General features: G+C 43.7%; 1 protein-coding gene across 1 annotated transcript in view; it reads left to right on the top strand.

Annotated features, from left to right (window-relative positions):
• Positions 1 to 12671, top strand: part of LOC121946465 (myosin-7-like) — a 33024-nt gene that overhangs the window by 12760 nt on the left and 7593 nt on the right. The window contains exons 15-35 of the mRNA XM_088081583.1: positions 1893 to 2063; positions 2160 to 2339; positions 3087 to 3219; positions 3370 to 3446; positions 3557 to 3644; positions 4368 to 4485; positions 4629 to 4752; positions 4922 to 5058; positions 5236 to 5406; positions 5558 to 5642; positions 6294 to 6536; positions 7147 to 7323; positions 7867 to 8012; positions 8135 to 8225; positions 8310 to 8467; positions 8880 to 9111; positions 9605 to 9731; positions 10606 to 10724; positions 10860 to 11056; positions 11513 to 11696; positions 11816 to 11981. Coding sequence (XP_087937709.1) covers positions 1893 to 2063; positions 2160 to 2339; positions 3087 to 3219; positions 3370 to 3446; positions 3557 to 3644; positions 4368 to 4485; positions 4629 to 4752; positions 4922 to 5058; positions 5236 to 5406; positions 5558 to 5642; positions 6294 to 6536; positions 7147 to 7323; positions 7867 to 8012; positions 8135 to 8225; positions 8310 to 8467; positions 8880 to 9111; positions 9605 to 9731; positions 10606 to 10724; positions 10860 to 11056; positions 11513 to 11696; positions 11816 to 11981 — 3124 coding nt within the window. The remainder of the gene's footprint in view (positions 1 to 1892; positions 2064 to 2159; positions 2340 to 3086; positions 3220 to 3369; positions 3447 to 3556; positions 3645 to 4367; positions 4486 to 4628; positions 4753 to 4921; positions 5059 to 5235; positions 5407 to 5557; positions 5643 to 6293; positions 6537 to 7146; positions 7324 to 7866; positions 8013 to 8134; positions 8226 to 8309; positions 8468 to 8879; positions 9112 to 9604; positions 9732 to 10605; positions 10725 to 10859; positions 11057 to 11512; positions 11697 to 11815; positions 11982 to 12671) is intronic.

Here is a 12671-nt window from a genome sequence, read left to right as displayed (position 1 = left end):
AAAGTGTCCCTCGGGGAGTCCTGTGGGGGGTTCTCCGGGAATATGGGGTTTCGGACTCCCTGATACGGGCTGTCCGTTCCCTGTATGACCAGTGCCGGAGCTTGGTCCGCATTGCCGGCAGTAAGTCGAACTTGTTTCCGGTGAGGGTTGGACTCCGCCAGGGCTGCCCTTTGTCGCCAATTCTGTTCATAACTTTTATGGACAGAATTTCTAGGCGCAGCCAGGGTGTTGAGGGGGTCCGGTTTGGTGACCTCAGGATTAGGTCTCTGCTCTTTGCAGATGATGTGGTCCTGTTGGCTTCATCAGGCCGTGACCTTCAGCTCTCACTGGATCGGTTCGCAGCTGAGTGTGAAGCAGCTGGAATGAGAGTCAGCACCTCCAAATCCGAGACCATGGTTCTCAGCCGGAAAAGGGTGGCGTGACCCCTCTGGATCGGGGACGAAGTCCTGCCCCAAGTGGAAGAGTTTAAGTACCTCGGGGTCTTGTTCACGAGTGAGGGAAGGATGGAACGGGAGATCGACAGGCGGATCGGTGCGGCGTCTGCAGTAATGCGGACTCTGCACCGGTCTGTCTTGGTGAAGAGGGAGCTGAGCCGAAAGGCAAAGCTCTCGATTTACCAGTCGATCTTCGTTCCTACCCTCACCTATGGTTACGAGCTTTGGGTAGTGACTGTAAGAACAAGATCGCGGGTACAAGCGGCCAAAATGAGTTTCCTCCGTAGGGTGGCTGGGCTCTCCCTTAGAGATAGGGTGAGAAGCTCGGTCATCCGGGAGGAGCTCGGAGTAGAGCCGCTGCTCCTCCGCATTGAGAAGAGCCAGATGAGGTGGCTCGGGCATCTAATTAGGATGCCTCCAGGACGCCTCCCTGGTGAGGTGTTCAGGGCACGTCCCACCGGTAGGAGGCCCCGGGGAAGACCCAGGACACGCTGGAGAGACTACGTCTCACAGCTGGCCTGGGAACGCCTCGGGGTCCCCCGGGAAGAGCTGGACGAAGTGGCCGGGGAGAGGGAAGTCTGGGTTTCCCTGCTTAGGCTGCTGCCCCTGCGACCCGACCCCGGATAAGCGGAAGAAAATGGATGGATGGATGGAAGTTATACAAAGTTAAAGTTAAACTTAGCAATACGGTTTAGCCTCAGTCCCTTTTAATTTCACAGTTCAGACCAATATAGTTTCTAGCTATACATACATTTTTTGATTAGGGCTGTCAAACAAATCTTTCTTAAATCAGGATTTATAGCTGAATTTAGTAGTTAATTGCTAATAACTACATTTTTAATCATGTTTTCAATTCCTTACATTACAAAACAGTTTTGAAGTCTATATTGCAAATATAATGGAATTCTTACCAGACTGTTTGGGTCAAGGGACCCCTGTGAAATGGGCACGCTGTTTTACTATTGCCAAAATTGAGCCTAACTTTTGAGCGTTATTCAGCCCCCTTACTGAAAGGCTAGCATGACCTGGTTGGTATTTCTGGATTCCTCAGGTCTTGTAGTTTCATATGATACCAAAAAAAAAAACAAAACACATTATGTATTGCATTGCCACTAACGTGCAAATGCTGAGAGCCCCATATTAAAAATCAGTTGAACAATTTTCTCCAGTGGAGTTTTTCTTTGGTGGAGGGCACAAAGTTCTTGAAGTGGATTTTAAAAATACCAAATACAAACGTGGGAGCAACCAATAATTGTTTTAAAGCACTTTCAGGCGTTAAAAAAACAGTTGAAACAAAATAAAACATGATCTAAAATCAAATTAACTAAAAATTATCAGTGGAAATTGTTTTGACATTTAATGCCATATGTCTAAATCTTGGCTACGGCCATTTTTGCTCGTAATACAAATCTAAAATATTGTTACAATCTAAAAAATATTGTTTCTCTCTTTCTGCAGTTCAATAACTTTGAGCAACTGTGTATCAACTTCACCAACGAGAAGCTGCAGCAGTTTTTCAACCACCACATGTTCATCCTGGAGCAGGAGGAGTACAAGACGGAGGGGATAGAGTGGACCTTCATAGACTTCGGCTTGGACTTACAGGCCTGCATAGACCTCATAGAGAAGGTGTGTGTTTGTGATTTTAAAACTCATGTTGCTCTCTCAATGACAGTGATTCTGCACGATAAAAATTACAAAGATTAATGTGGAGTATTTTTTCAGCCCATGGGTATTCTGTCCATCATGGAGGAGGAGTGTATGTTCCCAAAGGCCACAGACAACAGCTTTAAAACTAAACTCTACGATAACCACTTTGGGAAGTCACCCAACTTCCAGCGTCCGCGGCTGGACAAGAAGCGCAAATATGAGACGCACTTTGAGTTGGTTCACTATGCCGGCGTGGTGAGTATCAGCTCATATTGTTCTTTTACTGTTGTTGCTCAGGTTAAAGGTACTCCGACTCCATCTGGATCCAGTTAAAACAATATTTATTACAGGTGATTTGATGTTTCTTCAGAATCAGAAAAAATAGTTGTTAAATAAATATGCCAGTTAAGTAAACAAACTTCACTTTGAACATCACGGCTGATGCAGATGCAGTTTCTCATTTGGAGGCCGTGATGGAATCATCAACATGTTATTGGAAAAAACATGTAAACACTGATATGTTACAATAGTACAACGTAAAATTTTACGAGATGATATATGAAATGAGCTACAATATCATATGATATGATGCATTATGATACAATATGATACATTATGATATATGTAAGAAGATGATGTCACAATACAATACGCTACAATATGAAGTGAAACGTTAGGTAACGTTATGTTACACTGCACTGCACTGCAATGCGATGCCATACAATGCAAGATAATACGTTTTGATATGATACATAATGATATGATACATTTTGATACGATACGATACGATACGATACGATACGATACGATACGATACGATACGATGCAATGCGATACGATACGATACAGTACCGTATGATACAATACGTTGCTCACTGTCGTGCACATATGGACACAAAGGAAACTATAGAACTATTTATCCAAAGTTGACGTCACGTTGGAGAATGTTTTTTAAGAAAAAAAAATCATACTCACAGTTGTTGTGTATGTGTCTGGCTTTAGGTGCCGTACAATATCACAGGCTGGCTGGACAAGAACAGAGATCCTCTGAATGAGACGGTGGTGGCTCTGTTCCAGAAATCCTCCCACAAACTGATGGCTGGACTGTTTGAGAACTACATCAGCTCTGAGATGGGTAACTACAAAAATAACTATTTCAAAGTTTAAAAAACCAAAAGTAGACCAAACAAACATTCACCAAAGACTCCAAATTGAACAACTTTCTAAGTGTGTGCGGTGACTCTGTGTGCGCAGTAAACAAGTGTTGTTTGTGCTGTTGTTGCAGCCAGTGATCCGAAGGCTGAAGGCAAACACAGGAAGAGGAAAGCAGCTTCCTTCCAGACAGTTTCGCAGTTACACAAAGTGAGATGGACTGTTTTTACTGCCTGTGATTCTGACAGGGGACGAATTATGCAGAGACGCGTCCTGAGGTTGCTCTCCAACTGTGTGTCTGTTTGTGTGTTTAAATGCAGGAGAATCTGAAGAAGCTGATGGCCAACCTCCGCAGCACGCAGCCTCACTTTGTCCGCTGCATCATCCCCAACGACAACAAGACTCCAGGTAACCAAACGACAACAGCAGCAGCACCACAGGTCTGCAGCCTCGCTGGCAGCCTCGTGTAACTGCAGCATGTAGCACGAGACCCAAAAAACAACCCTACAGGTCATTTTTACAAGCAGCTTATTACAACCTGCATTTATGTTTATTGTTAGGCGGCCACCGTTAGTGGCTGTAGATGTTATGACGGGAGCAAAGGAGGAAGATAGCTGATGAAGTGGAAAGAGCAAAAGGGAGGAGGTCAAAGTGGTGAATGGGTCAAACAAACAAAGGACTTTGACCAGGAAACCAATGTCCCTGTCCCGTGTGAAACCAAAAGTCAACAGCATTTACGCTCGAGAACAGATCTAGAAATGAAGAAGCTGCTCGGATGAAAGGCAAAATGTCCTCACGAAACTCAAACTTCCAAAGTCCAGTTACCTTCGACATTGCACTTTTTCAGCCGTTTTTTTCAACGTACTGTACTGTGACATTTATCGTAATGTTATACTTTTTTGCTAGACTTTTTTCAACATTAAAAACATTGACATTTCAAAGTTTTGTTTGACCAAGGGTCCAAAAGATCATCATTTCAAAAACAGATTAAGTAAATCTAACAGCAAAGTAAATCTAACATAATCTAACAAATCTAACATAACATAACAGCTTTTTCATGAAGTGAAAGGACAGCAGATACTGTTGACGCTCTCACTGAAGATGTTTCAAGAGTCCGTCCGTGTTTTCCAGGTTTGATCGATCCCTTCATGGTCCTCCACCAGCTGAGGTGTAACGGAGTCCTTGAGGGGATCAGGATTTGCAGGAAAGGCTTTCCAAACCGTATCCTGTACGCGGAGTTCAAACAACGGTCAGTCCCAAACCACAGACACACAAGCAGATGTCTCAGTTTACCGATCCAGCGTGGGCTTTAATTCTCCAACGTTTTACTCCTGCCCAAAACTTCATGAGCCCAAAACTCTTCAGTAATCCATTTGTGCTTCTCTTTTGCAGTTATCGCATCCTGAATCCTTCTGCGGTTCCAGAGGACTCGTTTGTGGACAGCAGGAAGGCCGTGGAGAAACTGCTGACCTCTCTGGACATAGACCACACCCAGTACAAGTTCGGACACACCAAGGTACAGCGCCAACACCGAAAGATCTGAAGACAGAGGGGGGCGCATGTCATACAGATTGTAAAGTTCTTTGTAGCAAGACTTTTAAGTACTTTGAAGTACAGATGTCACTGATAATACCACTGACATTTGTCTGATACGATAAGGATGAAGTGATCCAATGTTCTCTCAGGTGTTCTTTAAGGCCGGTCTGTTGGGTCAGCTGGAGGACATGAGGGACATCCGTCTGTCTCAGCTCCTCACCATCGTTCAGGCCATGGCCAGAGGGAAGCTGATGAGGGTGCAACGGCAAAAGATGATGGTGGAAAGGTCAATATGACATCTGTCAGATTAATGAATAACAATATTAAAAAATAACTGCAGAGACAAACACAGTGAGTGAAGGTGATCAGACGAGCTCCAAACGCGTCAGCTAGGTTGTAAAGATGATAATTGTTTGTTTTTTGGGGTAAAAATACAAGCTTGGTCTTCAATTCTCCTTCTCAGGGATGCAGTAATGGTGATCCAGTTCAACCTGAGAGCGTTTTTCACCGTGAGGACTTGGCCGTGGATGATGTTGTTCTACAAGCTCCGCCCCCTGCTGAGGAGCGCCCAAATTGAGAAGGAGCTGGCGGCTCTCAATGAGGAGTTCAAAAAGTTAAAAGAGGCCTTTGACAGGTCTGCTCTCTGTTTCTACTCTGTTTACATAATTGTTTGGACATTTACATCAGGGCTTCGAAAGCAAAATTAGCTTCAGGTGTACAAATTTAAATCTTATCTGCTGCTTGGCTTTTTCTGTCCGTCACTTTGGTCTGTTTTTCTCCGTCAGGTCAGAGGTAAAGCGTCGGGAGGCGGAGGAGCGGCAGGTAGATTTGGTTCAGGAGAAAAACGACCTGGCTCTGCAGCTGCAAGCTGTAAGTCACATCGAAACTTAAAGAAACAAACCACGATATTTTAAGAATAAGTATATTTGGAAAATTGTTTTATGAAAGCCAAGGAAAACTCATCATGGGAAAAATGAAAAAAGCTTGTCAAAAATTATATTTATTATTATTATTATCTTAACATATTTAAAATAATGCCACAAATGTATTAAAGTCTTTAATTATATCAGTTTAAATAACTGTTTTTATTAATAATTTTGTGACATAATTTGTAATAAATATGTAATAAATTAAATTTTTCCCTACTTTTTTTCCCCTAACTTTTGAGAGAATAATTCTCTTAAACTATTAATTTCCTGAAATTTGTGACACATGTTTAAACAAGTTACTCAAGTTACTCTTTTTTCCCCATGTCTTTGAAATAAATAACACCGATTTGTTCACTGTTTAAAGGGATAAATTGTTTTGAAAGGTATGTGAGAGCAGGTGATTTTGCTTCTGGTTTTAAAGAGTTAAATGACATTTGTATTGTCTTTTTTGTTTTAAGATAAAACCTTTCAAAGATAAAGCGTCCAAAAAAATCTCATCTCTAGTTCTGGAATATTAGATTTGACCTAAGATACTTATTTTAATTTCTCTAATATTTTTGTTTTTGTCTTTGTTTTTATTTTAACGATGTAGGAGCAGGAAAACCTGGCGGATGCAGAGGACCGCTGCAACCAGCTGATTCAGTCCAAGATCTCTCTGGAGTCGAAGCTGAAGGAGACGCAGGAACGCCTGGAGGACGAGGAGGAGGTGACCGCCAAGCTGATGTCCAAGAAGCGTCAGCTGGAGGAAGAGGTGGTGTCCCTGAAGAAGGATGTGGACGACCTGGAGATGACTCTGGCTAAAGTGGAGAAAGAGAGACACGGATTGGAGAACAAGGTTTTATTTTCTTATTTCTTGACAATTTTTGGGCCAAGAGTTGTTAAGTTGTTCACTGCTTCTTCCCTGCGTTTTTGAAAGATCTCAAACCAATTTTCTCAAGTTTCAGAGGGTTAAGGAACCCCTTAAATCTCCTTAGAAACCCCACCCAAAAAACCAAGAACCAATCTGAGGGACCTCAATGACCAAAGCTCCCAGATGACCAAAAGAAATGTCCTAATATCCCAGAAATGTCCTAAAATCCTGGAAATCCTGGAAATGTCCTAAAATCCTAGAAACATCCTTAATTCAGAGAAATGTCCTAAAATCCTTTAAGTGTCTAAAATCCAAGAAACATCCTACAATCAAAGAAACGTACTAAAATCCTTGAAATGTCCAAAAATCCCCAAAATAGAAATAGAAATATTCTAAAAATCTGGAAATGTCCTTAAATCCATGAAGTGTCCTAAATCTTGGAAAAGTGCCAAAAACATAGAAATGTCCTAAAGTCTGACTCTCAACCCTACAGACCTCCTGAAATCATTTTTACTTCCTCCTCTTCCATGTTTAGGTTGAGATCTTTACTCTGCTGATGGCTGGAGCTGATGAGATCTTTTTTCTGTCCGTCCAGGTGAAGAACCTGTCCCACGAGATGTGTGTCCTGGATGAATCCATAGTGTCTCTGACCAGAGAGAAAGCCGCCCTGCAGGAGGCTCACCAGCAGGCTCTAACTGACCTTCAGGCGCAGGAGGACAAGGTCAACATGCTGGCCAAGGCCAAAGCTCGCCTGGAGCAGCAAGTGGACAACGTAAGAAACTTAAGACTCAAAATGTATTAAGAGAACCAAACCGTCTGTCCAGACTGGAGGAACTGACCGAGCGTTCGTCTCGTCAGTCTGCTAACATGTCGGCCTTTCTTTATACTTCTAAATATTTGTAAGATGTTGTTCCATCACAAGTCCATACGTGTTCAGTAACATAAAAACCCCAAAATCTCCTGAAGGCTACTGACACCCTAGACCCTTAGAGCCACCTTCAGGAACTGCACAATGGTTATTTTGCTTTTTGCTTTTTTTTGTGGTTTGTTTTTTGCCCTCATAGTTCACTGACACAGTTTCATGTGACCATGGTGTGTTGGAGTGTAATAATATAAGTATTGTTATCGTTTTATTGCCCAGCCCTACCTTGTATAAACCAAAACCACCCTAAAGACCCCTTGGACCTCTTTCAAAGACCATAAGAACAGTCAAGTATAAAACTATTAAAGTAAAACTGCTGTAAAGTGTCTTCTGAGGTTTGTGTAAAAGCTGAAGGGACTCTGTTTTTTGTCTCTGGTTTCCTATAACCTGCAGGTGGAGAGTTCATTGGAGCAGGAGAAGAAGGCGAGGATGGAAGTGGAGCGAACCAAAAGGAAGCTGGAGGGGGACCTGAAGCTGTCCATGGACTCAGTGAGGGACATGGAGAGCCAGAAGGAGGAGCTGGAGGAGAGACTGAAGAAGTAAGAGGAAACATCTGGAGCTTTAAACTTTGACTGAGCATCAGAGTTCATATTCACTTGTTGATAGTATCTAACTTTCTGTCTCCTCCGTTATCTTTCCGTCTCTCCATGCCTCCCTAAAGAAAAGACTTTGAGTCGGGTCAGCTTCAGTCCAAACTGGAGGACGAGCAGAGTTTGGTCACTCAGCTTCAGAAGAAAATCAAAGAGCTTCAGGTTGGTCAGAATGATCCTTAACAGCTGGTGCTTTAACCTCCAGATGTCCCCCTTCATCACTGTGTGCTGTGGCTGCTCCCTCAGACTCGTATCGAGGAGCTGGAGGAGGCGCTGGAGGCGGAGCGGGCTTGGCGCTCCAAAGCCGAGCGCCAGAGGAACGACATCAGCAGAGAGCTGGAGGAGCTGGGAGAGAAACTGGAGGAGGCCGGAGGAGCCTCTGCTGCTCAGATCGCTCTCAACAGGTCAACATCCGCTTTCACAGCCGCACCGACCGACAGTTTTACTCCAGAGACGTGATACTCAACATACGGCCCCGACAGGGTTCGGTACCTTAAGTGTCCATAAGGTGCCAGAGTGCATAAAAATGTCCAGAAAAACTAGAAACATCTTCAATCTTAGAAGTTTCCTAAAATATTAGAAACACATTAAAATCCAAGAAACATCATAAAATCCTGGAAATTTCCTAAAATCCTACAAATGTCCTAAAGTCCTATAAATATCCTAAAATCCAAGAAACCTCCTGCAATCCTAGAAATGTTCTTACATCCTAGAAACATCCTAAAATCAAACAATGTCCTAAAAAATTAGAAATGTCCCAAAATCCCAGAGCCTTCCTAAAATCCTTCAAATCATAACTAACCTCATGTCAAACAGGAAGAGGGAGGCTGACTTCCTGAAGATGCGGCGGGAGATGGAGGAGGCGGGCCTTCACCACGAGGCGACGGCCGCCAATCTGAGGAAGAAGCACTCGGATACGGTGGCGGAGCTGAGCGAGCAGATCGACGCCCTGCAGAGAGCCAAACAGAAGCTGGAGAAGGAGAAGGTGGAGATCCGGCTGGAGGCCGACGACCTGGCGTCGAACGTGGAGCAGCTGTCCAGGAACAAGGTTAAAACTGTCGGCCTTAAAAACACGACGACACGTTAAAGGAACATTTCGCCACCGTAAACAAAAATCAGCTCACTCCTCACTTTGAGTAATTCTCAAAAACGCATGGCAGAAAGGGGTCTAATGAAAGTCACTGATTTGCATGATGGGAAACGTAGGCTCCACTGTCCAGTGCAGTTTAACCAATAATAGAGACTCTGAGTCAGGATATCTTAGCCTCTGAAGTATTATTACTACTTATTTTTTAATGTGTCGCTCAAGACTGTTGAGTCTGTTTTTTCTGGACATGCTGACATTTGGATGACTGCTGCAAAAACACAAGTAAGTTTCAATAAAACTGTGATAAAATCATCAAGGATCCACAGATACTCCAAATACTCCCAATACTTTTATTAGAGTCCAACTGCAACACAAATGTTCAAACGCCGTCCAACGCCAGCAGGATTTAACATCTGTAATCCTGGTGTGTGTGTGTGTGTGTGTGTGTGTGTAGGGCACTGTGGAGAAGATGTGCAGGGCCTTTGAGGACCAGCTGAATGAAACCAGGAGCCGAGCGGACGATCTGCAGAGACAACTGGCTGAAGTTTCTGCTCAGAAAGCTCGAGCACTCACAGAGACCGGTACAACACACACACACACACACACACACACACACACACACACACACACACACACACACACACACACACACACACACACACACCTGTCCATGACTAAACTAACCCATATTACAGACATACTGAACTTGCTTTGCTTGCACTTTTGCAAATAACAGGAGACCAGAGGCCAGTCACAGCAGCCCGATACATATTTATAGGATTTCAGGACATTTCTAGGATTTTAGCATGTTTCTGGGATTTTAGGATGTTTCTATGATTTGAGGACAATTCTCTGATTTTAGGACATTTCTGGGATTTTAGGATGTTTCTAGGATTTCAGGACATTACGAGGATGTTAGAACATTTCTATCATCCTTTTTAGCACATTGCTAAGGTTTTAGGACATTTGAAGAATATTAGGAAGCTTCTAGTTTTCTTGGCATTTTAGTTTTCTTGGCATTTTTAAGATTTTAGGACATTTCATGCATGTTAGGATGTCTCTGGGATTTTAGGGCAATTCTGGGACTTAAGGGCGTTTCTAGGACTTTAGGACACTAGGGGTTAGGACACTAGGATTTAGGGACATTTTAAGAACTTTTCTCAGATTTAAGATGTTTCTGTGATTTTGGGACAGTTAAAGGACATTGTGGTCTCATCTGGGACCTCTGTTGGGGGGTGAGGGGGATGCTCTACTGACTTTCTGGTCGTCCGTCATACTTCTCCTACATGCTTGGTACACAGAAATTTCAGTTGGTTGCAGTTTGCATATTCACCACTAGATGCCACTAAATTCTACACACCAGACCTTTAAATATAACCCTCAGTTTATATAAACGAGATTTTAAGGAGGCTGGACTCACCCACTCTCGACGACTTCTCTGTGTTGGTCTTCTAGTCGAGTACAGCCGTCGTCTGGAGGAGCGGGACGCCATGATTGGTCAGCTCCAGCGCTCCAAGGCGGGGCTTTGCCAAAACACCGAAGACCTGAAGAGACAGCTGGAGGAGGAGAGCAAAGTAACACTGACAGCTGGTTTTCCGAACACTCTGTTTAGGAGTCATTTCAACAAATACATGTAGACCTTAATAATCATCTGTCTCTGCTGAAGGTGTGTCGACCGGACTGTGTTGGACGCTGTGTGTGTGTTTCAGGCTCGCGTGGCGCTGGCTCACGCCGTGCAGTCATCCCGTCATGACTGCAGTCTGCTCAGGGAGCAGCTGGAGGGGGAGCAGGAGTTCAAAGCTGAGCTGCAGAGGGAGCTGTCCAAAGCCAACGGACAGGTGGCTCAGTGGAGAGCGAAGTACGAGACTGACGCCGTGCTGAGAATCGAGGAGCTGGAGGACGCAAAGTAAGATATTCAAGAAAAAGATGTTTACTGCAACTATTATTATTCAGTTTCTGGCAGCTCCACGTTGTATTTTGTCCTCATTTTGAAAATATTGCTTAAGTTTTGTGCAAATCTATAATGGAAACCTGCCTAGTGACGGATATCATTCGGGCGTGAAAGGTGGCTTTTGGCGTCAGGACCTTACGCCAAAAGCACTGATGACTTTGGAAAGAGAACAGGCTGAAGCTCATCCATGAGCGGATGCATGCTAGACAGAAAATAGTTCCTACTTGAAACAGCTCCCTGAAACATCGGTGGATTACTTTGAGTATCCGCGTCATGATTTCTGGAAAGAAGAAGTTGCTGTTGAGTTTTTTTAAAGATTGTTTTGGTGCTTTGAGCAGCACAAGCTGAGCGCCATCTTGTTTCTTTGTGTTGGAGAGACGGCTGAAATCTCTCTGTTGCTGTCGTTTGCAGGAAGAAGTTGGTGGTCAAACTTCAGACGGCTGAGGAAGCTGTGGAGACGTCTCACGCTAAATGCTCCTCACTGGAGAAAACCAAACACGTAATGCAGACTGAGATCGAAGACCTGATGGTTGAACTGGAACGAACCAACGCCGCCGCTCTGGCTCTGGACAAGAGGCAACGCAACTTTGACAAGGTCAGTCGACAACGCCCGCCGCAATGCTCAGCGTAGCCTAATTCATCATCTGTAGATGTGGAGGATGACAGAACGATGAGTTCGTGTGCCGACGTATCATTTTTTCTTGTGTGATGCAGCTGCTGAGTGACTGGAAGCTGAAGTTTGAGGAGAGTCAGACGGAGCTGGAGGCGTCACAGAGAGAGTCTCGCAGTCTGAGCACCGAACTCTTCAAGCTGAAGAACAGCTACGAAGAAGCTCTGGACCATCTGGAGACAGTGAAACGAGAAAACAAAAACCTGCAAGGTACTCTGTCCCTCAATCCGTCTTCATCACATTAACCCATTTTACACTCCAGTTCAAGGCTGGAATATCACAGTCAGGCCGGCCTGCTGATCTCTAAAGGTACGCCTGCGTAATGTGACATTATGAAGGCGTGTTATATCTATGACCAAAATAAAAGAGATCTTTATTGCTTTTCTATTTTTTATTTTACAGTTTGTAGGATTTTTCAAACCAGATCACTGATTGATTTTATCTTGTGTTTTTTACAGGAATTTTCTTGTTTTTAAATAACTCACTTTACAGATGTTTAAATACTTGTTAAGGGGGCCGGATTCAGCACAAGAAAACTGATCCAAAGTGATGAAAACGCAGACAAATAGTAAAAAAACAGTGAGGTCCAGGAGGTCTTTGAGCAGAGGCTGAGATCAGCCGCCGTATAACAGACAGGCTAAATGATTGTTATTGACATGTTGTGTCATTGTTTTTGTGTAGAAAGCGCCGCAGACATGTGTGTTATATGTCACACCAGAGGTCAATGCTGTTGTGTTAAACATCACACCTCTTTTGTTTCTGCGATGCTGGCATGCTGTCTAAATCATACAGTGGAGCCACATAATGATGATGCTGTTTGGTTTTGTGTAAAAAGAAACAAGCGGAAAAAGTTACAGTTTGACGACTGATATCAGACAAAAGCAACAGATTGTGATCAAA

Source organism: Plectropomus leopardus, chromosome 9 (genome assembly GCF_026936395.1).
Source record: "Plectropomus leopardus strain MGB_pleo_1.0 chromosome 9, ASM2693639v1, whole genome shotgun sequence".
Taxonomy (NCBI): Eukaryota; Metazoa; Chordata; class Actinopteri; order Perciformes; family Serranidae; genus Plectropomus; species Plectropomus leopardus.
Note: the sequence above shows the minus strand (reverse complement) of the source record. Positions and strands in the feature narration are given on the sequence as shown.